The 27,656-nt window shown below is 41.1% G+C and overlaps 1 protein-coding gene across 2 annotated transcripts; it reads right to left on the reverse strand.

Moving 5' to 3' along the window:
* Positions 1-22,581: 22,581 nt before the first annotated feature.
* Positions 22,582-25,639, reverse strand: LOC112303468 (calcitonin gene-related peptide 2-like). Of its 2 annotated transcripts, none has more exons than XM_024559064.3 (5): positions 25,567-25,639; positions 24,414-24,508; positions 23,880-24,011; positions 23,152-23,335; positions 22,582-22,714 (listed from the first exon to the last, which is right to left on the reverse strand). In XM_024559064.3, the coding sequence occupies exons 2-4, from the start codon at positions 24,497-24,499 to the stop codon at positions 23,176-23,178; spliced, it is 378 nt and encodes a 125-aa protein (XP_024414832.1). In that variant the 5' UTR covers positions 24,500-24,508; positions 25,567-25,639; the 3' UTR covers positions 22,582-22,714; positions 23,152-23,175. The 2 variants fall into 2 exon arrangements, with proteins under 2 accessions (XP_024414832.1, XP_045050245.1); XM_045194310.2 differs by having other exon boundaries at positions 23,130-23,335.
* Between the last annotated feature and the right edge of the window lie 2,017 nt (positions 25,640-27,656).

Here is a 27,656-nt window from a genome sequence, read left to right on the forward strand (position 1 = left end):
ACAACTAGCATCCAGGCCCAGGCTGCATCAGCTTGATTATTTTCTGCCCTCAGGCTTCCAGAAGCTTTATTTATCCACCCAGATTGAGTTGTGAACCTAGCCAGGGGCACTGAGTGAGACTGAGGCCTCCTTCAGCTGCAGATGTGGACCCACAGATACCTAGAAGGCTTGTGAGTGGGGATGCTGCCTCAGACTGAGATCTCCACTTATTGCTCCCCACTTTGAGACTCAGAAGCATCCACAGGTGAGACTTCCACTGCCCCCTATGCCTCTAGATCCCCAAGGGAAGGTCAATGGGCACCTAGTGACAGAGAGAAGGATAAGTAGGGAACCTGAGGAGACTTCCACCTGTGCCAGAAAATGAGAGAATTGCTGATAACTAAACCTCTTAAAGTCTCAAGTCATTTCTGTCCACAACTAAGTTTCCAGTATAACTCCAGGTTTCGAATGATTTTCTCCTGAAAGCTCTATAGGGAAAGAAATCTCTTGATTCCAATAAGCAACCTGTCCTTTCTTTGTCTAACCTCAGTCTTTTTAGCATGAGAGTCAGGTCTGCTGCCTCTTGGTGGACCTTTTGGGGGCCCTGTGATGGCTCCCTCTGTTTCAGCCCAGCTCCAAGATTAGGACAAGCATCATCTTTTCTGCGAGCACTTCACAGGGAAGGATATCAAGATAAGAGACCAGCATAAAAAGCACCAATGACCAGACAAGCCCTAGATCCTGTGATAGAAATAACAGATCAGCATCATAGTGTCTGATGTGTCCAAAGATATGAGAGATAAGTTAAAAGCCAAAACCCACCAATTTTACTCCATATCCTACCACCACCCCTATGGAATATAAGCTAAAAGGGAACTAACAGATCATATGGTTCCAAATTTCCCATTTTATAGAAGGGAAAGCTGAGGCCTAATAAGGATTGCCTGGCAAAGACCACACAGGGAGACCAAAGCAAAACTAGTATGAGAGGTCAGGATCCTGGACCCCCAAACTCTGACCCTACTTCAGTCCTCTTTTCCATATGTTACACTGCCACATATTCTGGTGTTTTGTTTAATGAAGATGCAATGGCTGTTCATCTCAGGAAAGAAAGGCCATCCGAGCTTAGGCATGCATGCTCCCTGTGGGCTGTGGCTGGCTGCCCACACATGTCTGTTCAGGATTCTCGGTCCCACTGTCCTGAAGACCTCAGGAATCTGAGCAAAGATTGGGCATGCTGAGCCACAGTGGGGCACCTATTCCCAGGGTCTATTTCCAAAGACAACATGGTCTCAGAGGAGACACAGGAAGGGATATATGCTGCAGTGTCTGTTATTGTGCCTTACTGATTTAGTGACTTAGCAGCTAGTGCCAGGCTGTTTGTGTAGCTAGGGTGTAGAGGCATAGTGATGCCTAGATCCCAGCTAAAGGGATCCTCAGAAGTTTGCTCTAACAAGCATGCTAGCGTTTCCCTAAAAGGAGCCTTCTCATTCTGGCTCCAGAAGCAACTCTGAGGATTCTGGAATCTCATGTTCCTCTCTAGGGACATCCAACTGCCTCCTGGTTTAGCCACCTAAGATGATTCTTGAGAATATGGCAGAATAGGATGCACTAGTAATCAGTCTCCCCACCTAGCCAATAATTGCACTGGCAGAATCTGCCCGATGTAACTGTTTTTGAATTCTGGAACATACTTAACACTTGAAAATTCCAGGAGTCTTGGATGATTAAATTATGGTTAATTTTGGTCAATTTAGCTCGTATCACAGTAGCAGCTACCCATCCCCCACCCTCAGTCCCATGGCAGACAACTGTACGCACGTTCCTGGAGCAACGCACACAGCGCTTCTGGGTGCCAGGGGGGCAAAAAAGACCCTCTCCTCAAAATACCAGGGATCTGGGATCTGATTGCTGACGGCTGCTTTTGAACACAGACCACACACAGGCAGACTGGCAGCCATTGTTAGTGCACATCCCTGCACTGCACGTCCCTCGCCCTCTGGCTGAAATGACTTTCGTGGAACTTAAAGAACTGGAGCCCTTTTCATCTACCTCTGTCTCTTTCCTGTTTTTCCCCTTTTGGAAGCCAGAAAATTTGCGATACTCAAAAGTAGGTACATATATAGGGAAAATTAGAAAATGACTGAGCATGCTCAGGAAAAACACAGGATCATAAAAGACCTGAAATACCTTAAGTTTACAACTCAGTTGATATTTATACAGAGATAGACTACTAACTTACTAAATATACAAATAAACATATAAACAAACAAACAAACGAAACAAGAACCAAAACAACCTCAGCAAACCCTGGGGAAAGGAGAGAATCTGATTTCCAGAACCACCACATTATTAGATATTAATGTCCGGTGTTCAACAGAAAGTCACGGGACATACAAAGAAGTAGGAAAGTGTGGCTCATTAAGAGAAAAAAAACTAATTATCAAAAAATGATCCCTGAAAAAGCCCTGATGGCAGATAACTTGACAGAGATTTAAAAACAATTGTCTTAAGTATGCTCAAAAAACTGAAGAAAGATGTGGAGAAAGTCAATAAAACAATATGTGATCATAATGGAAATATTAATAAAGAGATAGAGAACCAAAAAAGAAACTGCACAGAAATTCTGGACTTGGAAAGTGGGTAACTAAAAATAAAAATTCACTAGAAAGATTCAAAGGCAGATTGGACCAGACCAAAAAAAAATCAGTTCACATAAAGCTATGACAATGGAAATTGTAGAATGTGAGGAACAAAAAATTTTAAAAGACAATAAAAATGAACACAACCCAAGGGTCCTGCAGGAAACCATCAAGTGGGCCAATGTATGTATTGCAGGAGTCACTGAAGGGGTCAGAGAGAATATTTGTAGAAATAATTACCAAAGACTTCACAAATTTGAAGAAAAACATTCATCTACACAGCCAATAAGCTAAATGATCTCCAAATAAGGTAAATTCAAAGAGATCACACTGATATACGTGATAATCAAATTTCGAAAGACAAAGACAAAGAGAAGACCTTACAAACAGCAAGAGAGAAGCAACTAGTCACAAAAGATCTTCAAAAAGATTCTGAGCAGGTATCAGGAACTTTGGAGGCCAGAGAGCATTGGAACAATGTATAAAAAGCACCAAAAGGAAAAAAATCTGTCAATATCCTATATGTGGCAAAACTGTTGTTCAGTTATGAGGGATAATTAAAACATTTCCAGATAAACAAAAGCTAAGGGAGTTTGTTGCCACAAGACCCGCCCTCCAAGGAGTGTTTGAGAGTGTCCTGTCGGGTGAAATGAAGGGACACTAGACAGTAACTAAACACCATACGGAAAAATAAAGAGCTCAGTAAGTATGGTTACATGGGCGGTTATAAAAAGCTAGTACTATTGCAATAATGCTTTACAACTGTACTTTTTGTTTTCTACGTGTTTTATAGACTAATACATATTAAAAAAACAATTAGTCTAAAAGCTAGCATTATTGTAACTTTGGTGTTTAACTCCACATTTGGTTCTCTATATAATTTCACAGATAAAGTACATTTAAAAGAATTATTAAGTTTATGCTTTTGGACTCATAATGTATAAGAATGTAATTTTGCAACATTAATGGCCAAAATGGGAGGTGATGGAGCTATGAAGGAACAGAGGTTTTCTATGTTATTGAGGTTGAGCTGGTATAAATTCAAACTAGATTATAACCTTGGAATGTTAAATGTAATTTGCATGGTGACCACAAAGAAAATAGCTATAGACTATACACAAAACGAAGTGAAAAAACAAGAAATGAAACATTTCACTAAAAATACCAGCTAATCACAAAAGAAGACAATAATGCAGGGAATAACAAAAACCTATAAGGCATTTAGAAAACAATAGCAAAATGATAAAATCAGTCCTTCTTTATTGGTAATTGCTGTAAATGTGAATGAACTAAACTCTCCAATCAAAAGATAAAGATTAGCCAAATGGATAAAAACACATGACCCAACAATGTATATTTTTTTCTAAAAGAGATTCACTTTAGAGACAAAAACACAAACAGGTTAAAAGTAAAAGGATGGAAAATATATAATATATAAGTATTAATCAAAAGAAAGCAGGGATGACTATACTAATATCAGATAAAAAAGACTTTAAATTTTACAGGCTTAATACATACAAAGATATTATATATTAATAAAAAACTCAATACAGCAGAAAGATATAACAATTATAAATGTTTTCATGCCTAATGACAGACCAATCAAAATATATGAAGCAAAAACTGACAGAATTGATGGTAGAAATACAGTTTATAATAATAGTCAGAGACTTTATTACCCCAGTCTCAGTATGGAAGAGAACAATCATACAGAAGAAAAGTAAGAAAATAGAAAACTTAATCAGCAGAATTAGCTAGACCTAAAACCATGTCTACAGAACACTCTGCCCGTGCACAGCATAAACATTCTCCTCAAGAACATGTGGAATATTTTTTAGGAGAGACCGTATGTTAGGCCACCAATTAAGTCTCAATAGATTTAAAAAGATAGATGTGATACAAAAGTATCATTTCCAGTCACATGGCTATGAAGTTAGAAATCAATAACAGAAGAAAAACTGGAAAATTCACAACTGTATGAAGTTAAATAACATCCTCTTAACCAATGTATCAAAACACAGATCAAAATGAAAATAAGAAGGTACTTAAAGATGAATAAAAACAAAAACATAAGAAACCAGTACTTATTGGATGCAGTGAAAGCAATGCTAAATTTATAGCTGTAAATGCTTTCATTTAAAAACTAGAAAGAGGCCCTGGCTGGTATGGCTCAGTGGATTGAGTGCTGACCTGTGAACCAAAGGGTTGCTGGTTCAATTCCCAGTCAGGGCACAGGCCTGGGTTGTAGGTCAGGTCCCCAGTAGGGGACACATGAGAGACAACCACACATTGATGTTTCTCTCCCTCCCCCTCTCTCTAAAAATAAATAAATAAAATCTTTTTTTTTAAATAAATAAATAGAAACTAGAAGAGAACGATGTTAGTATCATGGTGATATAAAACATTCTTCCCTTTTCCCCCTTTTTAACAACAAATTAGACTTCCATCACAAGCAAAAGTACCTCAGTGGGAGGTGTGGGACCCAGCTTCACTCCCCAGTGGACCCAGGATGACCCATCCAAAAATAGGCAGACAGTTCTCAGATCTCAATAAAGGTTTTGGAGTCAGTAAACCTGTCCTTCCTCTCACTGTGACCAGGGAAAAAGACCTAGGGATTGCTAACCTGGGCAGATGATACCCACAGGCAAGAGAGAACTTGCAGAAGTCCAGCTTGCTTGAAGGGAGATCCCAGACCCCCACTGGACCAGGAAGGATACAAATTTGGTCAAGGTGGAGAGGGAGAAACTCAGCCAGAACCAACCCCCCCGCCCCAACCCAGGGTGACACTGCACAGGGCTACACTGTTCATGCACAGTGACTTCTCACGTGGAGAAAGTAGAAATAGGTGAGTTTCTGGCTATCTCAGTTTTATGGGTCGTGACTGAAGAAATCCATTTCTCTCCGGCAGCAGCCAGATTACTGAGGTGAGACCTCCATGACTCAGGAAAAAAAAGATCAGATGTGTGGTTACCAGAGGAGGAAGGTGGTCAAAACATACCAACTTCCAGTTATAACATAAATAAGTACTAGGGATACAATGTACAACATGATTATAACTAACACAGCTGTACAATATATTGAAAAGTTGTTAAGAGAGTAAATTCTAAGAGTTCACGAGGAGATAAAACTTTTGTTTTTTTGTATCTATATGAGATGATGGATGTCATCTAGATTTATTGTGGTTATCATTTTGCAACATATACAGATTATGCTCTACACCTAAACTTGTACCGTCTGTATGTCAATTACATCTTAATAAAACTGGAAGAAACAGAAAAGTTACATCCTTTGGTTATATGTAACATTATAAAATAATTGAATATTTTTGTTAGCAAAGTACAATTTATGTGCAATACAATGGATAGATCTTGTATGTGAGAGAAGGCGGGTAAAGGACTACAGCATCAAATCCTGCTGGAGAGTTTCCAGCCTATCAGCCTGCCCTACGGATTTGGGATTTACCAACCACCACATCCCATGAGCCAATCCTTGAAGTAAATACATACATAAATATATTTGAAATGATATCACTTGCCCAGGAAATCTTTTCCATCTGGATCAGGTTAGAATACAGCTTCCTGTGCTTACCCCAATGGTACCATTTGTCACACTAGGGTCTAATTGCCTCCTTCCTTCATGCCTCAAATACTTATTGAGTACCTACTATACTTGGCCCTATATTAAGTGTTAAAATAGGGGGCAAAATGGATGCAGTCCCTGAATGAATGGCATTTTCAGTATAAGGCGAGTAAACATTAATCAACTAATCACACCAATCAATATAGATAATCAATAAATATAGATTAAATATATTAAAACTGAAATTGTGAGCTGAAAGTTACAACCACTCTTTGAAGTCAAATAAGAAGGAATGTAACCGAGGCTTGGGAGGTGGTGACCTGGGAAAATCTAAAGATGAGTAAGAGTTAACTGAGAGTAGAGAATAAGGGGAGAACAGACCAATGCAAAGGCAAGTGGCTGGAAGAACACACAGATTCTGATTGACTGAAAGAATGCCAGTGTAACTGGAGTTCAGATTTGGAAGGAGAGCATGGTGAGAAATGAGACTAGAACCATAGTCAGTTGCCACATCATAAACAGCTGACTGACAGAAACCAGAGGGGAGAGGGGAGGGGATAAAGGGGGGAAAGGGTGAAGGGTTTACAGGAACAACTATAAAGGACACATGGACAAAAACAAGGGGGTGGAAACAGAGGAGGGTTAGGGTGGTGGAGAGGGGAGGGGAGGGGGGAAATGGCAGAAAACTGTACTTGAACAATAATAAAATTCAGAAGTATTAAATAAAAAATAAAATAATATAAAATAAATAGCTTTGTTGACTATTAAAAAATAAATAGTTTTATAATAAAAATAAATAATATAAAATAAATAGTTTTGTTGACTATAAAGATTTTGTACAGGACTTAGCCATTGTTGGCTACATTTAAGTACACATGAAACCACTCATCTACCTTTCTACATCTGCAGATGAGCCAAGCTCTCCAGGAAGCCTCTAGAGTACCCCTCTTTATAGAAACAATTAATTTTATCATTGTCCTGGCAAGCCTGAGTCAGAAAGATGATGCCCAGATTTATGGTGCTTGGCTCATGGCCCTAACAGAGACAAAGGCAAGACATTTGTTAGCTCTAACAATCAGTGTTATGAAACAGCTGCTACAGGAATACCCAGAAAAGTCTTAATAAGTGCAAAAATATCCGAGGATTCATAATTGAAGGGCCTTTTCCCCTATCCCAAATACATTATTGTGAATGAATACATAATTGTCTAGGATGGAGTCAGCTAATGAGATATATCCTAGAAAATCAAATCCAGCTAGGGACTTCATAGTAAAGAAAATATAATTTGCTTTAAAACCCCAACAATTAATACTCAGCCCTTGATTTAGAGGTGTGTCTTAGCCACAGCCAGTTCTCCCTGGAGGGTCTTCCAAAGAATGAATATCTTGAGAACCAAGTGGAGCAGGTGAGCAGAGAAAGTGAATTCTGCTCACTATTGGAGGACTTTTCTGACTGTCAGAATGACCCCAAAGATAGAATGCACTTCCTAAGGAGACAGTGACATCGAAATTTCAAAAATGAGCTAGAAGACCACTTGGAGGATGTTATATAGAGAGATTAAAACATGAGCGTTGGCCTATAGAGTCTAAACAATTTCCTCCCAAATGAGAATCTTAGAGGCAGAAAGGATGATGTGAAAGAGTAGCTATTGGATGGAGAGCATTGAAAACACAGAGAGAGAAGGAGACTGCTGGTTTAAAAAAAAAAAAAACAATAATGAGGAAGAAGAGAAGGGCTTAATTTTGACTGGAATGGAAGCAGTTTATGGCATTGCACCTAATCTGATCTGGGCTTGCAAACCAAGGTAAAGAGATCTGATGAAGCATCTTTCCTGGGAAGTGTGGCTTCCAGGTTTAACTCAGGTTGTACATCTAGGCAACTGCACTTAATGTGATTTCCGGATTTGCAGGTTGAAGTAGAGTAATGTTGGTTTGTATGGATATTAGTTATCTATTACTGTGTAGCAAATTATCTCAAAACTTAGAAGCTCAAGAGAACAAATATTATCTCACACAGCCTCTGAGTGTAGGCTATCCGGGAGATGCTCAGCCGAGTGCTTCAGGCCCAGGGTCTCTCTTGAGATTTCAGTCCAGGTCTCAGCTAGGTCTATAGTCCTATCCAGACTCAGCTGGGGCTGGAGAATACAGTTTTAAGCTCATTCATTTTGTTGATGCCAGACCTCCATTCTTCACTGGCTCTTAGACAGAGACTTCTATTCCTTAACCCATGGACCGCACCCTGTGACCCTCCACCCCACCCTGGCCCCATAGCCTGCTTGAATGGCTTCATGACCTAGCCTCTGGCTTCCCACAGACAACGTGACCCAAGAGGAAGAGAAATGTTAATGAGTACATGAGACAGTGCCCCAAAAGGAAGCATAACTCTTTCTAGAATATAAAATATCTCCTACAATTCAATAAGAAGACAAGATGCCCAGTAAAAAATGGGCAAAGTATTTGAGCAGAAATTCCACAAAAGAAAAACTAATGGCCAACAAGTGCAAGATGGTACTCAATTATCACTAGTTATTAGGGAAATAAAAACTAAAACCCACATGAAATACTGTTCTGAAGTCACAAGAATGGCTAAAATTTAAGACTGAAAACACCGAGCATTGGGAAGGATGTGTGGAGCTAGCTGAACGATCACCATACACTTCTGCTGTACTGTTAATAGCAGACCTACTTGAAAAATAGGGTAGTAATATGCACACTTACCATACCATTTCTAGCTATTTATCTAAGAAAAATGACTTCAGCTTTTCACAGAAAGATTTCTACATGAAAGTTCATGAGTATCTTTCATAATAGCCAACTCTGGACACAGTGCTCATGTGTCCATCCAACAAACTGTGCATACAATGGAATACTAGGTAGCCCTTCCTCCCCCAAAATAATTATATACTGACACACGCAACTATATAAGTAAATCTCAAAGTCAGTACGTCGAATGAAAGATCCTGGAGACAACATAGTACATGCCATCTATCTATCTATCTGTTCATTTTCAGAAAAATGAACCCACAGTGTTAGATCAGGTTACTGACTGTGTGGAGTACGGGTCTGGGTGACAGTGACTTCAGAGTGGCACAAAGGGCATCCTGGGATGAAGGAAATATTCCATATATTTTTTCTGGTGATGATTACATGAGTTATATAATATACATTTGGTACACTCGTGGAAATATAACTTAAAGTACATAATTTCTTATTATGTAATTTATAGCTTAGGGAAGTTGATTTTTAAAAATAAGAAAAGAGGTAAAAATATGTAAACTAAAAATTTTTAGAAATAATTTACAGAAACAGAATAATACTTGGAAACTTTATTGCCCTCTATGCAGGCAAAAATACTATATATAAATAACATAATTACTTATTTTAATTATATATATACATGCACATAGATATACAGGTGGGTGAATGTAGACATGTAATTGTATACCTTGGGGAAATTGCTTTTTCTGATATCTTCTAATCATTTTTGGGAAAGGGTCTTATAACAAACCTAATAGAAAATCTCAACAAGTTTCCCAAGTAAAAAAATTATACAGATCACTTTATCAAACCTCAGTATAAAAACCTGGAACTGAGTAATTGAAGTATAATTTTAAAAGCTATTTTAAATTTTAAAATAGTATTCTATATAACCTTTGAGTCAAAGTGAAAATCAAAATAAAAAGTATAGACTGTTTTAAAAATAAGATCTTTATACCTCACAACATGTTATATGAACTCAGAGACAAAATCATAAATATATAAATATATGAATAAAAATAAAGCTGGGTAGGGTAGAGAGTTATCAGAGAAGGAATGCCACTTGGTATATAATGGTCAGAGTAGTCTTCTCTGAGAAGGTGACATTTCAGCAGACTTCTGAAGGAAAGGAAGAAGGCAGTTAGATAGACTTTGAGGGAACAGCATCTAGGCAAAGAAAAAAAAAAAAAAGTAAGTGTAAAGACCCTGAGCAAGCAATGGGGTACTTGGCTGGAAGGTAGATCAGAGGAATGACACAGGGTCAGATCAGGTAGTACCTTTTAGGCTATCATAAGGACTTTAACTTTTATTCTGAGCCAACAGAGAACCTGTGGGAGGTTTAAAGCAGAGGACAGACACAACATGACTTGTGTTTTGAAAGGGTCACTCCAGGATTGTCTCTAGAGCACAGAGGATAGAAACAGGGGGATCAGTTGGAAGGTTGGTGTAACACTCTGGGTAAAACATGATGAAGATTTGGATCAGGATGTTATCAGTGGAGATAGGGGAGATGTGGTTAGACTCAAGTAATCAAGAAAAAGAGAATACAAGCAATTTGATTTAATAATTCAACTCAGGAATCTCAAAAGAGACCAGCTAAACAAACTTTTCAAAAATCATATGGGTGAAGGGAATTAAGTGGGCAGAAAAGACATTACAAACTAGAAAGATAATGGAATTGTAAAATAAATATTACAGTTTGTTCATTACCCATTCTGATAAAATGGGTAATGAAAAGGAAAAATACAGACACATCATATCCATTATGAAAACATATGTTCTCAAATATGAATATTTTACATTATAATGAAAAAGTATAATCTGCCAATACATGCAGAAAAATTAAAGTTAGCAACTTTTATAAAAATATATATAAGTCCAGCAGATATTAGAATAAATAACATCAATAAATAAGTAATATATTAATTCAGTAATTTAAAACTATTAGAATTAATGAATTCAGTGAAGTTGCAGGACACAATATACAGATATCTGTTACATTTCTATACACTAATAATGACAATCAGTAGGACAAGAAATTAAGAAAACAATCCCATTCATACTCACATCAAAAAGAATACAATACCTAGAAATAAATTTAACTAAGTAGGTGAAAGACCTATACTCTGAAAATTATTAGATGTTGAAGAAAGAAGTTAAAGAGAATATAAATAAATCAAAGGATATACCAAGCTTATGGACTGGAAGGATTTATATTGTTAAGATGTCCATACTACCCAAAGCATATACAGATTCAATGCAATTCCTATCAAAGTATCAATGGCATTCTTCTCAGAATTAAAACAAAAAATCCTAAAATTTACATGGAACCACAAAAGACCCTGAATAGACAAAGCAAACTTAAGAGAAAAGAACAAAGTTGAAGGTATTACACTCCCTGATATCAAACTATATTACAAGTCTATAATAATCAAAACAGTATGGTACTGGCACAAACACAGACACATAGATCAATGGAACAAAACAGAGAGACCAGAAATAAATTCTCACTCATATAGTCAATTAATCTATGACAAAGGAGGCAAGAATATACCCTGGAGGTAGACAGTCTCCTCAATAAATGGTATCTAGTAAAACTGGACAGATACATGGAAAAGAAAAGAAAAGAAGGGAAAGAAAAAAGAAATTCAACCACTCTCTTATACCATATACAAAAATAAACTCAAAATTGGATTAAAGACTTAAATGTAAGACCTGAAACCATGAAACTCCTAGAAGAAAACATAGGAAGTAAACTCTTTGACATAAATCATAGTATAATCTTTTTGGATATGTCTCCTGGAGCAAGGAAAACAAAAGTAAAAATAAACAAATGGGACTACATCAAACTAAAATAGTTCTGCACAGCAAAGGAAACCTCAGCAACAACAACAAAACACACTGTACTGAATGGGAGACAATATTCACAAATGATATATTGGCTAAGGGGTTCATATCCAAAATATATTAAAAACTCATATGTCTCAATATCAAAAAATATCCATTTATGATTTTAAAATATCTTACTACGTGGTAAGAAGGATGCTTTCTTAAGATGATAAGAAGCTTCCTCTAAATTTATAGCCTTCATCATCAAGGATGCCCATTATCACCTTATGGTTCAACATTGTCAAGAAGCTCTAAATAATACCAAAAAGACAAAAATATGAAATAAGATTTATTAATATTTATAGATGATACAGTGGTCTGCCTGGAAAATCCAATGACTAGCAGTATCTTTTTAAAAATTGACAGTTGTTATAATTTTCTTCTCGAAGTGTAAATTTGTGAAAATTGCCAAGAGCTTTTTGAAAAAGACAAGTATCAGATGTCTTTTTTTATATTTCTAATTAAACTCTAGAAAAGTCAGAAGAAGATCAGCATATCATAAGAGTGGTGTTTCAAATAAATGTGGGACTTGTTGATTACTAAGTGGTTTTGTGAAAAGTAGATATGATCTGATTATTAACAAAATATACCACCTCTTTGTGGGTGCAAACACTGTATACTTTCTGAAATACATCATATTGTTAGGGAGTATTTGTAGAGCCAATTTTGAACCATGCATTTTTGAGGTGATTCCAGAAGCCAATGAATGGCTTATTGAGAAGGGTACATTAGTTCTATAATAGGAATTCTTGATATACATATTTTTCCCTGCAGTTCTGTCAATTCTTGTTTTATGTAATCTGAGGCCGTGTTTTGTGATGCATGTGCATCTATGATAAGTATATCTCCTTTCTGTTTGGTTCCTTTCCCACTATATTATACCAGTCCTTTTTCAATTTGATTTATCTTTCTTTTTTTTTTTTTTGCCTTGAGTTCTATTTTGATCATATATTATGAAGTTACCTCAACTTATTTTGCTCACATTTGTCTTATACAATATATTTTTACTACCCATTTATTTTAATCAGTTCTGATTATTTTTGTTCTAAAGCTTTCTCTTATAGAAAAAAGCATTTCTGGATCCTTTTAAAAAATGTAACCTGATCACCTTAGTCTTTTCATTAGTGACTTTAACAATTTACAATTATTTTAAAGCTATATAAATATTTATTCCTGTCAGCTTTCCTCAAGTGCACTGTATATTTTGGGGGTATTTTTTCTACATTTCATTAGAAACAAATTATCTTTGGTATTTAAAATTTATGTGTTCTTTTTTAATTTCATGGGAGATTCCTGAACATAAAATACCCACACTTATGAAATTTACTTCTACTAGACATAAATATAATGACCATCCATATGTACTAACTACTAAGCTTACAAAGTGATACCTAAACATTTCCCAAATAATTCCAGTCAAGATGGCAGCATAGGTAAATGGTATACCTGTGACCTCTCATAACCATGTCACAATTACAACTAAACCACAAAACAACCCTCATTCAGAACCACCTGAAATCTTACTGAACAGAAGTCCTGTAACTAAGGATATAAAGAAGTCACATCAAGACTGGTAGGAGGGATGGAGACAAGGAACAGGCTGGCCCCATGCTCACATGTAGAAGTTAAAAATTGGGAGATGTATCTCAGCTTCCAAGGTCCCTCCTGAGGAGCAAGGGATTCCAGCCCCATGCCAGGTCTTCCAGCCCAGGTTTCCAGTGCTGGGAAGAAAAGTCCCCATAACTTCTGGCTGTGATAATCAGTGGAGATTATGGCTGAGTAAAACTGAGGGCTCCTGGAGTCCAAGGGCCCATGCACAAACTTACTCAGACTCACACACTCCAAGCTCCAGTGCTGGGGCAGCAGCTCAAAAGGTGTCAGGGACATAAGGGGAGGATTTGAATTATCTAGCTTCAGGGTGAAGGATGGAGGGGCAGTTTTCTCCCACACAAAAGTGCTGGTAAGAGGTCATTGTTCCCTCGTGGAGCCCTTACCCAACAGAGGCAGTAGGCGGGTGCCATTGAGTCTCCATCAACCTGGCTATCACTCTTCACCCTGCACTGGTGATTCCCTGAGATGCTGCCCCACCCAAATTGCCAGCCCACTCAGGCCATCTCTGGTGGCCTTTCCTTACAAATGGCCTGTCCTGTCTCATGCTGTGGCCTTTTCTAAAATTTTTCAAACAAGTACCATCTGACTTTGGCATGCCCCATACCTCTTGCTAAGTTGTCCCAGGCCCAGTCCTAGCAGCAACCTGCCTTGGTTCATAGCTTTGCCTCTCACAGCCACCTCCAAGCCCAGCACAAGTACTAGGCATCCGCAGATCACTTTGTAGCTCATGCTGGTAGTCTGGGCAAGGCAGAGATGGCAGCTGACCTTGGCCTTCATCTCTTTGGAGGACTCAGAGCCAGTACACCTACTGGACAGCTTCAGACCATGCTGAAGCACCACCCAGCCACAACTGACACACTTAATGGGTGGACTCAGCACCAGAGCCCTGCTTAAGAGATTTCTGTTCTGTGGGGTCAACCCCTGCATAGCAGATCCTTCATGATGGTCAGTCAGTCCTTGAAGCATATCAGCCTGGGAGTAAACTAAGGTGCCAGCAGCAATCAAAGCTCAACTACAACAGGAAGGGGCACAGAGCCCACACAGGGAGCACATGTAGAACATCCAGCTCTGGTGATAGGGGAAACTGTGCCACTGGGCCCTGCAGAATACCTACTAGATAAGGCCACTCCACCAAGACTGGGTGATATAGTAGCTCTACCTAATATGTAAAAACAAACACAGGGAGGCTGCCAAAATGAGGAGACTAAGAAACATGGCCCAAATGAAAGAACAGAACAAAACTCAGAAAAAGAACTAAGCAAAGTGGAGACAAGCAATCTACCAGATGCAGAGTTTAAAACACTGGTTATAAGGATGCTCAGTGAACTTAGGGGAAGAGTAGAGGAACTTACTGAGAACTTCAACACAGAGGAAACATAAAAATGGAGATAGAAAACATTTAAAAAGAACAGTCAGAAATAAAAAATACAATAACTGAAATGAAGAATACCTTACAGAAAATCAACAGTAGAGTAGATGAAACAAAGGGTATAATCAGCAATTTGGAAGAAAAGGAAGTGGAAAACATCCAATTAGAACAGTAAGAAGAAAAAAAAATCAAAAAAAATTTAGGATACTTTAAACAGCCTCGGGGAACAACTTCAAGCGTACCAACATTTATATCTTGGGGGTGCTGGAAGGACAAGAAAAAGAGAAAGGAATTGATAATCTATTTGAAAAAAATAACAACTGAAAACTTCCCTAACTTGGTGAATGAAATAGGTGTACAAATCCAGAAAGCACAGAGTCCCAAATAAGATAAACCCAAAGAGGCTCACACCAATACATGTCATAATTAAAATGCAAAAGGTTAAAGACAAAGAAAGAATCTTCAAAGCAGCAAGAGCAAAGCAGTTAGTTACCTACAAGGGAACTCCCCTAAGACTCAACTGATTTCTCAACAGAAACTTTGCAGGCCAGAAGAGATTGGCAAAAGATATCCAAAGTGATGAAAAGCAAGGACCTACAACAAACACTACTCTAATCAGCAAAGCTATCATTTAAAAGCAAAGAGTAGATAAAGAGCTTCACAGAAATGTTAAAAGGGTCTTCTTTAAGAAGGAGGAAAAAAAGATTAAAAAGATGAATACTAAAATGGCAATAGACATATCTATCAATGGCTACTTTAAATGCAAATGGATTAAATGCTTCCATCATAAGACATAGGGTGGCTGAATGGACAATAAAAATGAGACCTTTACATTTGCTGTTTAGAAGAGAATCGCTTCAGAGCAAAGACATACACAAACTGAAAGTAAAGGGATGGGAAATATATTTCATGAAAATGAAAACAAAACAAAACAAAAAGTTGGGGTAGTAATGCTTATACTAGACAAAATAGACTTTAAAACAAAGTCTATATCAACAGACAAAGAAGGACCCAGCAATTTCACTTCTGGGTATTTATCCGAAGAAACCCAAAACACTAAATCAAAAAGACGTCCCCTTGTTCACTGCAGCATTATTTTACAATAGCCAACATGTGGAAGCAACTGAAGGGTCGATCAATAGATGAATGCATAGGGAAGAAGTGGTGCATATATACAATGGAATATGACTCAGCCATAAAAAAAAATAAAATCTTGTCATCTGCAACAACACGAATGGACCTAGAGTGTACTGTGCCAAGTGAAATAAGTTAGACAGAGAAAGACAAATGCCAGATGACTTCACTTATATGTGGAATCTAAAAAATCAAAATAAACAAACAAACAGAACAGAAACAGACTCAATGACACAGAGAACATCTGATGGTTGCCAGATTGGTGGGGTGGCGGAGGTGCTGGGTGAAAAAGGTGAAGGGATTAAGAAGTATAAATTGGTAGTTACAGAATGATCACAGGGATATAAAGTGCAGCACAGGGAATGAAATCAATAATGTTGTAGTGACTATGTCTGGTGTCAGATGGGTATTGGATTTGTAGAGGTGATTGCTTCCTGGCTATGTGGATGTCTGATCAGGAGGTTGTACACTTGAAACTAATATAATATTATGTATCAAATGTAATTGAAAAAATTTTAATTATTTTAAAGAAAAGAAAATGACACAAAAGGCAACAAAAACTTGGTAGACACTGCCTATATACCCTTCTTCTTCCTACCCACTAAGTTAATTACTATTTGAGTATGGTGTTTATACTCCCTGCACATGACTGTATTTTTCACTACATATGTTTGTATCCCTAAATTGTGTATACTAATGTTATGTGTGTTTTAAATTTAACACAAATGGTGCCATCTGGTATATATACATACCCTGCAACTTGCTTATTTTAACTGAACATTATAAGTGAGATTTATTCAGGTTGATATACTTATATTTATGGTTGTATAATGTATTGTACATATTCATTATAAAAATAAAACACAATTAATTTACCTTGGGTATATTACCTGGGTTGAGCAGCAGAAGACTGGAACTGAAACAAAGTGAATGTTCTTTAAGATGATTTTAAGAAGACAAAATGAAAATGAATTCATAACGAGAAAAAAGTGAATTTGATAAATTGGCTATTGAGAAAAGTGATTTGGAACCCAAAATCTGAATAAGAGGAGAAACAAGCTCTGGTAGCAAAAATAATTTTATCAATTAATGCCCCCTGTATTAGTCCCCTCTGGATACCATAATAGAATACCACAGGTTGGATGGCTTAAACAACAGAATTCATTTCCTCTCAGTCCTGGATGATGGAAGTACAAGACCAAAGTCCCATCAGTATTGGTGTGTGGGAAGGTCTCTTTTCCTGTCTTACGAATGCCATCTACTCACCATGTTGTCACCTGGCCTCTCCTCTCTGTGTGCATGGAAAGAGAAAGAGAGATCTCTGTATCTCTTCCTCTTTTATTTATTTTTATTTTTTAAATATATTTTGTTGATTATGTTATTACAATAGTCTCATTCCCCCCCATTTATTCCGCTCTGCCCTGCACACCCCCTCCCACCCGCATTCCCCTCCTCCTTAGTTCATGTCCATGGGTCATACATATAACTTCATATGTTCACTGTTGTATAATGTATTGCACATATTCATTATAAAAATAAAACACAATTAATTTACCTTGGGTATATTAATTGTGTTCAGCTTCTACATTTCCTATACTATTCTTATAAACTCCCCCTGTTTATTTTGTACCTACCAATTATGTTCCTTATTCCCTGTACCTTTTCCCCCATTCTGCCCCAGTCCTCTCCCCACTGATAACCCTCCACATGATCTCAATATTTGTGATTTTGTTCCTGTTCTAGTTGTTTGCTTAGTTTCTTTTATTTGTTTGTTTGTTTGTTTTTTAGGTTCAGTTGTTGATAGTTTGCTGCCATTTTACTGTTCATATTTTTGATCATTTTTTTCTTAGATAGGTCCCTTTATTGATTCATATAGTAAGAGCTTGGTAATGATGACCTCCTTTAACTTGACCTTATCTGGGAAGCACTTTATCTGCCCTTCCATTCTAGATGATAGCTTTGCTGGACAGAGTAATCTTGGATGTAGGTCCTTGTCCTTTATTGTCCTTTATGACTTTGAATACTTCTTTCCAGCCCCTTCTTACCTACGAGGTTTCTTTTGAGAAATCAGCTGATGGTCTCATTGGAACTTCTAGGTAGGTAAATGTCTCCTTTTCTCTTGCTGCTTTGAAGATTCCCTATCTTTAATCTTGGACAATGTGATTATGATGTGCCTTGGTGTGTTCTTCCTTGGGTCCAGCTGCTTTGGGACTCTGAGCTTCCTGGACTCCCTGAAAGTCTATTTCATTTGCCAGATTGGGGACATTCTCTTTCATTATGTTTACAAGTAAGTTTTCAATTTCTTTCTCTTCCTCTTCTCCTTCTGGCACCCCTATGATTCTGATGTTAGAGAATTTATTGTCCTGGAGGCTCCTAAGTCTCTTCATTTTTTTGAATTCTTGTTTTTTCATTCTGTTCTGGTTGATTGTTTATTTCTTCCTTCTGCTCCAAACCTTTGATTTGAGTCCCAGTTTCCTCCCCTTCTCTATTGGTTCCCTGTGCATTTCCCTTTATTTCAGTGTTTATAGGCTTCACTTTTTCCTCTATTTTGCGACCACACTCAACCAATTCTGTGAGTTTTGAACTCTGCATCTGATAGGTTAGCTATCTCTTCATCACTTAGTTGTATTTTTTCTGGAGCTTTGATTTCTTCTTTCCTTTGGGCCATTTTTTGTCTTGGTATACCTGTTACGTAGTAAAGGGAATAACCTTAGGTATTCTCCAGGATGAGGCAACACACACGGCTGCGGTTGTGGCACTGTATGTGGGGGAGGTGTCTGAGAAGGAACAATGCTGCTTGAATGCCTCTGGGCCAGCTTTCAGTCACTTCCCCTGCTACCCACAAGCAAATTGGGCCCTCTGGTGCTGATTACTGGGTGAACAGGTTTGTGTACTTTCCAGGACCCTGTGGGTCTCTCCAAAAAACTCTCCTGTAAGGCTGGGAGTTTCTCCCACTGCCTCAACCCCCACAGGTTTTTTAAGTCATAGGTTTTGAGGCTTTATTTCCCTGTGCTGGAACACTGGGTTGCTTGGTCTCTCGCTCCCCAGTTGTTATTCCCAGTTTATCTGCATGCAAATGTGGGACCACTGGTCCACCTGCTGCCACCTTGCCACAAGTCCTCTCCAGCCTGGCTGCCCATCTCCACCCCTCCTACAAGCTTGGATGAATGTTTCTTCTTTAACTCCTTGGCTGTCAGACTTCCATGCAGTTTAATTTTCTGGCAGTTCTGGTCATTTCTTGTTTTTAAATTTGTTGTCCTTTTGGTTGTGCAAGGAGGCACAGTGTATCTACCTACACCTCATCTTCTCCAGAAGTAACACTCTCTTCTTCCTCTTTTTATTAGGATACCAGTCCTATCAGATTAGGGCCCCTCCCTTATAACCTCATTTAACTTTAATTACCCACCCTAAGGGTCCTATCTCCACACATAATCAGATCAGGAGTTAAGGCTTCAATATATGAATTTGGGGAAGTCGCATTCACTTTATAACATTCCCAATTCATATGTACCACTTAACTATTGCCACAACAAAGTTACATAAAAAGCAACTCTAAATCTCAAGCACAAATATTAATTTTTTTGCTCATGTGTATGTGGTAAGGATGGGGATGATCTCCAGCTGGTGTCAGCTGCATGTGCATTCAGACTAAGGTCAGGTTTATTCCCCAGGCCTCATTTGGGAGCCCAGGCTAACATATCAAAGATACCTAAGGCATGCTCTTTTCATGGTGATGGCAGAATTACAAGAACACAAAACGCAACCACATAAGCACATTTCAAGCCTCAGCTTGTACCACATCTACCAATATCCCATGAGCCAAATCCAGTCACTTGGAGAATCCCATAAACAGAGGAGCAGGGATGTCAATTTCACCACCATGCAGCTATGGCAAGTGTATGCATGTAAAGTATTACCATGGCATAGGGAAGAATTGGGAGCAATTATTCAATCAGTCACAGCATATATTCTCAAGCTCTGAGGCTTTGGCCTTAACTGACCTTAAAAGACATTCTTTTGCTATAATGACCCATGTGGGTTGAGGAAGAAAGACTGGTCTACAGCCACACCAAAAGTTTTGTCTCTCCATGTTGTCTTTCAATGCCTTAATGAGATCCTAAATCTGTTCTTAGGGTTCTGAGGCACTGCACCCTACTTCAGTTTTGAGGGTTCAAATTAATCACACTCTCTTGCTGTTTGAGTCAAGAACTACCCAGAGATCTGGTGGGAAGTCAATACAATATGAGCTCTATTATTACTGAAAAAGCTTCCTTGAGCACCAGACTAAACTGGTCTTCCTACTTTCTCCCTTCCTGATTTGAACTTACCTACCTAGTCATAGGCATCGCCCTAGAGAGCACCCTACCAGTCTGCTGCATTTACAGCATGGGAAGAAGGAAAGCTAGTCATATTGATGCAGAGGAGGAGGGATGGAGGGTAAGAAGAGTGGTCAAAGTGAAGAAATAGTGCTCGTGGAGGCCTTGAGGCAAGAAACAGAGTCACCAAGAACTAGCAGCCATGGCAGAAGTTTTCAGGCATTCGAGGGATCACTCTCCAGGTGACATAATTGCTGACGATGCCAGCCCTCGGACAGTGTAACCTGAAGAAAATCGGACCAAGAGGGAACCTGAAAGTTGACCATAAACATAAAAGAGAAAAGGACTGAGTTCCACTCATTCAATAAATATTTCTTGAGTGCTACCTCTTGCCAGGCATCCGGCTCTGTGTGCAGGGGATTCAGCAATGAACAAAATAGCCATATCCCTGTCCATGTGGAGCTCACATAGTTTATAGGAGGGGGTACAAAGGGTAAACTAAATAATTAAAAATAGATGCTATGATAGGAAGTAATAAGTGGTAAAGAGAAAACAAAGCAAGGAGAAGAGGACTAGAGTGTGTTGGCAGGGCGGGGCACCATTTCAGAAAGGAGGCCCAGCAAGTGTGACATTTGAGTAAAGATCTGGAGGAGACAGGGCCAAGGGTAGGAGCATTCTGCACAGAGTCCAGACCCAGAGAGTGCTAACACGTGGGGTGGGTGAGAGGGTGGGTGCTGGGGGATAGGAGTGAGGAATAGTAATAAGGCCAGTGTGTGTGGGAAAAGTAGGAGATGAGGCCGGGCAGGCGGTGAGAGGAGAGGAAGGGCAGGTCAGCTTGGACCTTTTAGGCAAAGGTTGGGCTACAGTGTGGACAACAGACCAAACAGGAGCAAGGGTCACAATTCTATGTGCTCCTGAGGAAATAACTAGAGTGAATGGATGGAAGCGGCTGATTTCTGTAACTAAATAATCCCAATTAATTGACTGTCCATGAGTGAAACTGGCTGCCCAGTCACCCTGGGAATCACAGTCAGCAGCTTGTCACCAGCAGTCCCAGCAGATGCCATGGATGTTGACACTGGGATGTTGATCTCTACCTTGGATAAGTCATTATACCCTATGACATCCCAGATTCCTTCCACTGTGGAGTGTCTGATTTCACAGCACGTGTCACTGCAGGCTCCCCAGTTTAGAATAGAGCTCCATGGATGTAAGGTTTTGTCTCTTCTGCTGATTGCTCTATTCCTGGTGGCTCGAATTATGTCGAGAATATAGCAGGTCCTCAATTAGTATTTGTTAAGTGTACGAATGTCTCAGTTAGACAAATCACGGGAACTGAAGCAGTGTACTTCTCTGCATGTCAGAGAATGAAAAAGTTGGGTTGGATGGCCTCTGGTGACCCTTCTAGGTCTGCCAGTCTGTGACCCCATATCAAACTCGAAGCTAGTGTTGCTAAAAGGCTTTACCAGCTATGGAGTGTTTAGGGGGGCAGTGCTTATGGGGAGGAAGGGCAGGGATGGGTAACCTGAATTAAGGAGTAGGGAACAGATGTCCTTTGAAGCTGGGGACCAGGGCACTGTCTGAAAATAAATGTGAATTGTCTCTTTGAAATGCACAGAGTTCTTTTTCCAACAAGGAATATTTTAATTTTTATTTATTTTAATATTTATTTATTTATTTATTTATTTATTTATTTATTTATTTTTAGAGAGAAGGGAAGGGAGAGAGAAAGAAAGAGAGAGAAACATCGGTGCAAGAAAGCCAAATCAAACGATTGCCTCTCACACACGCCCCAAAATGCAGTCAAACCGGTGACCTTTCACAGTGTGGGATGATGCCCAACCAACTGAGCCCCACCATTCGGGCCCACCAACGGACATTTTACTGAAAACTGAGGGTGTAGGATTCTGAGAACCTGTCCCAAGCATGTTGCCTTTGCCTCATGTGAGTCAGCCTGGTCAACTAAGTGTTCACAGGTCCCTAAGGCTCTCTGGGAAGAACAGCACAAACTGCAGGGAGGACTCCTTTTAAGTGTATCAGATTACTTTTTCTTTCTTGGTGAGGTTCTCAAAAGACAGGATTTCTTTAAAGAAAGATTCTGTGAGGCACAGCTTTACTGCCTGTCCCCAGACACCCAGGAGGCAGCAATTTCACATCCCCTGAAGGTTGGGCCAAATTGCCACCATCAACAGTCGGCTGCCTGGGCCCAGCCCTGATTTGCTACCAGGTAAGCCAATGAGATACGCTGTCATATGTATTGAATATAGAATAAAATATGAAAAGATGCACACCAGGTTATATGCAGTTAGATTTATTTTATTTTAGGTAGGACAGGGTGTTTTCATGTCAAGTAGCATGCAGAAGGGTGTGTTTTCCATGCAGTCCTCCAAGCTGACTTTACGATGAATTTAAAGAAGTGGGGTTCAGCTTCGGGGTGATCTAGGAGAAAGAGAACAACAGCTAGAGGTTAGTTATTTATTAATTGTGAGGCTATTGACATCTATTATCTTATTTTCTTTTTATATTAATAGTAGCAGGTGGCTGCTATCATTGCCCTCAATTTATAGATGGGGAAACTGAGGCTCAGAGAGAGTGTCTGGCCCAATTTCAAATCAGCAGTGGAGGGCAGATGCAGTTCTTGACCCCAAGTGTATGCTGTGCATCCAGATGTACACAACATTGCAGTGTGTAATCCAAAAGCATAGGGTCATTACCTTTCTAACTCAAACACTAGAATAATCACAATTATAAGTACAGGGAACAGTGTATTAAATAAACAAGATCTAATGGGACTCTTGTCCTTCTCCCAACACACTCCCTTGTGGATTTTTTACCCACTCATCCACCCACTCACCAAACAGTACAAAGGCAGTCACCTTCTTCCTGGGTCTGTCAGGTGCTTAAGCATCAAGGTCCCTGCCCTTCCGGCCAGAGTTGTTGGCAACCATGTCAGGAGGCAGCATTTTGGTGTGTGCCACACTTCCAGATCTGCTCAGCAAGCCTGCCAGCTTTTGGGTCAGGCAGGTGCCAGTGTTGCAGGCTCTCTTCTGGGCAGTGATGCTGATTTACACGATGGAGAAAAAAAGAAGACCTGTCAGTAAGAGGTCGTTGGGGGCAGAGCCTGCCCAGTGGGACAATCATTGTAAAATTACTGTTCTGAAAGGTGCCAATGACCCTTCAGTGTTTCTCCTACTGAACACAATTATCACAGCAGATAATCATCAGCCATTAGGGAAAATGTTATGATAACTCCTCATAGATATTACCATGGGTGTCAAAATTCCCAAAGGGGACTCCAGGTAACTGGCCATGGGACACAGAGCTATAATAATAGCCCATTATTCCTGTATAAATTAAAAATCAATTATGGCTTATGAGACTAGAGAGAATTATGGTTCCACATCCACCCCCTTCTCAGGGATTGTCTAGAAGCCACATCTCACTCAGAGACACCAGATATCCCTTCTTAGGAATACAAAAATTCACCTGAAAGAGGAAGAGAGTTTACAGATTTCTGGAGGTGCTTACCTTCTGTTCTTGCTACTTGAGGTTGGCCTCAAGGACCATCCTCCACACCCCGTGCTGGGCAGGTGTGAAGCCTTACCTGGAGCCCTCTTCCAGGCGCTCCTTCTCGTTGGCCATCTTCTTCATGAACTCCCTCACCAGGATAGCCAGAAGGAGGTCTCCTTCCTCCTCGTTGAGTGAAGCAGGGGGTGGATTGTTCTCCACCGAGGACCTGAAGAAGATAGCAAACTCAATACAAGCTCTGAGTCCTTCCTGTCCCCTCCCCAGGATAAGCATCCAGTCAATTCATTTCTGAGATCATGGTTGAGTTAGAAAAATGGGCTAGAGAAAGATAGAAATTTTTGGTAAAAGCCAACAAATAACACTCTGTGAGACTAAATGAGCTTTATGAAATTTACAATGGAGAATATCATAGCATTACCATTTGGCAATTTTTGCTACACCTATTTATATCAGAAAACACAAACTCCTTTTGCCTCTTTCTCCCCACCCTGCCCTCCCCCTTCCCCCGCCCCAGTCAATGTTAAACATTCAACACACTACAATTCAGACCACAGAACTGTTTGACCCCAGGGCAGTGGGAGGGGAGTGCGTTACTCTCACGTCATCTTACTTGAGTGGTGCTGCCTGGAGTTGGCCTGCCTGGTACAGGACAAAGATGCCAAGAGCCAGGAAGAAGGAGAACTTCAACAAGCCCATGATGCCTCTCTGAAAGGGAACAATCAGTCAACATGTGCACCAGTTCAAAGTTTTATGAGCCCACAGACCTGGATTGGTCCTGTTTCTGCAACTAACTCCCTAGTCAGTGGCCCTGGTCCAGGGCTTCAGGCTGGTCGCTTCCTGTCCCTTCACCATTGTTTCCGTATCAGCGAAGTGGACTGCTGAAGGTTCGGTGAGCCTGCAGCATGCGTGGTTTAAGAAAGCTGGAGGAACAATTCTGTGAAGACTAGGTGAAAAGGTCTCAGACCACAGCGCCCTCCCTGCAACCCCACCCCACCCACTCTCACAGGCACCTGTTGGCCAAGTCTCCGCTGAGGGCAGTCTCTGAGCGCCCTGTCACCACAGCTGCTCTTGTAGCGCAGCCCAGAGCGGTATTTCCTGTGTGGCGCTTTTGCTCACACCTAGGGGTGTACGTGGGGGTAGGTAGAGCAAGAATATCAGCAGTTGGAACCTCTGAGAAACTCAAGACCACATTCTACTGCTTAGCCACCCCGCACTCTGGCAAAGTGTCCCCTCTAAGAACCAAGCTTAGCAGAGTGTTAAATTGTGAGGACTTAAACAGGGAAAAATGCTCCCACAACCCGCAACTGGGACTTGGGTGTAATGACTCCCTGCCCTCAGTCGTTGAGCCTATTTGCCCCCCACTAGCGCTAACCCAGGTTCCAAACCGAGTTCCCTGGGACCGACAGGGGCGAGACCAGATCCGTGAGCGCAGTCTGCAGAAAGTTACTCCTGCATCCTGCTTTGCGCGCGGTACCTGGGAACTCCAGCGTCAGAGATCTGTCTAAGCACGCGTGCAGCTCAAGACAGCGAGACTGAAGCCCGGGTCTGCGCGGGAAGAGCGGAGCAGAAAGTCCCCGGACTGAGATTGTCCAGTGCTAGCCCGGGTAGGAGTATAGGATGAATAGAGGACTAACAGACAGAAGTGGAAAGAGACTTTGAGAATGGCAAGGAGATCGACCAAGAGATGGAGCAATGGAGAGAGAGGGAAAGGAAGAGGAGAGATAAAGAGAATCATACAGCTAAGCAGAAGTCTGGGGGCTCACCTGCAGCAGGTAGCGGCAGCGGCGGTGGTGGCGTTAGTCTCAGGCGACTGCACTGTGGAAGAGGCAGAGACACTCCAAGTGGATAGTCGCTCTGATGCCTCTCAGCACCGGAGGCTCCTCTTATTCCCGCTGCTCCGGGTCTGGGGTGGTCCAGGAGCTCCGCGCAACCAATGAGAAGGATCCTGTGCCTCCGACGTATTTGTATCACCCACTTGCGTCCAGAACCTGTAGCATCCATCAGGATCATCCGGCTTGCATTTACATTGAGGTCATTGATGGAAAGGTGAGGGGGGGAGTGGAGGGGACCAAGAAAAACACCCACGAAGTGAGCAGGATATTAAAGACAATTTGACGTCATTGCAAATTTCACCTGTTCAGTTTCATCAGGTTTTGACTGTGCATCCCACTCCATCCCCAGCTGTGCGGTCTTGTAGGGCAGGGTCCGGGATCACAGGGACTCCTGGCCCCCCCAGGTCTGAACTTCGACCCCCATCCAAGTGAGGTTGAGAGGGTTAATGCATAACAGGGTTTTCTGGGTCCTAGCAGGGCATATTTAATTCAGGCATCAGAAATCACCCACAGAGGAGGGCAGCTCCTGGGAACAAGAGATGGAGGTGGGAGCAAGAACTTTGCCACACTGAACTCAATTCTGGCTGAGCAAATTCCAGGCTGTAGAATTATGAGCAAGTAACTTCTCAGAGCCTCAGTGCACTCATCTTTAAAATGGGGACCCTCTGTAATAGCATAATCAATAAATATATTTAAAAAAATAAAAATAAATAAAATGGGGCCCCAAAGTCTTGAAGGAGTGTTGTGATTAACAATTGGCCTCGCCCTGCCCCCAGCTAGGTAGGGATCTGGAAGAGCTTCAAGGCCCCTACATGGGATTCCTTAAGATGGTGATCCATACTATAGGGTTCCCCACATTCTGGGTAGCCTGGATTTGCCCTGAGTGGTCCTTCAAGTTGATAGAAGGGGACCAATGTCCCACTGGGCCACAGCAGGGTGGTGCAAGACACAGATGCTTTCCCAACTTCCAAGCAGCCCCAGCAATCTCCTGTTTTCCCCGCCATCCATCACCTATTGCTCATCGGGCCGCTGGAACCATTTGCCCAGCTGCCCCTTCTTCCGGCAGCTGTTTGCCCAGATGTCCCATTGGCGTGTAATGCCGGACCTGCACCCGTATCCCCCGCACTTCAGTTATCCAATAGAGAGCAGAGCAGGCTTGACAGGAGTCCCTGAAGAGACTATTGCTCCCTGTCATTTCTAGTCATCCTCTTTCACAGGCACAAACTCATTACTGTCTCCAAACACATGCCCACCCCCGAGGCACACGCACTCGCGAGCAAACACTGGTGCACAGGGCCTTACGCTGGGTTCACTCAATCTTGTCCCAAGCCCGCCTCTCAGTCTTTCTGCGGTCAGTTCTACATCCTGGCTTGAGGGTTCGCACCACACCTATCCCAGCTCTGTAACACCCAACTATGCAGAACCTCGACCCTCTCACACCCGGTACAACCGGTGCAGGATCCCTTCCCCTTGAGCTTCCTGCTCCAAGCCCGCCTGGAAAGTCCCCGCTCGGGACTTGATGCTCTCAGCCTGTAGAGTGCGGAGAAACAAGCTTTTCTCACTGTCCCCAAGATCTCCGGGTTTGAGTGCGCAGCGCGTGCTCCACAACAGCTTCTACAGAGTCTCCCAGGGCAGGGGAGTGCAGCGGAAGTATCGGGGCTGTGGGCGGCTGGCAAGGAGTCCAGCAAGGTGGTTCCCAGGCAGAGAGAATCGAGCCCCACCTGCGCGGTGAGTGACCTGACCCGCGGGTCCGCCCCCTGTCCTCAGTCTCCAGAAGCCTTAGCATTTCCCAGGACACACCTGCCTCGCACCCCTTCCAGGCTGGTTGCCTAGGGGGATGCCTAACTTCCAAGATGCCCTTATTAAACTTCTTAGCTAATGGGGCGCCACTACCACAAGGGATTAAAAGCTTGGCGACGGGAGCTGGGTGCGTGAAACTCGCTCTCCCCAGGCGCACTGGCAGGGTGGCAGGGGACCGGGGATGGAAAAACTGTTGTGTAGGACGCAGGTGCGCCGTACGG

This window comes from Desmodus rotundus, chromosome 5, assembly GCF_022682495.2.
Source record: "Desmodus rotundus isolate HL8 chromosome 5, HLdesRot8A.1, whole genome shotgun sequence".
Taxonomy (NCBI): domain Eukaryota; kingdom Metazoa; phylum Chordata; class Mammalia; order Chiroptera; family Phyllostomidae; genus Desmodus; species Desmodus rotundus.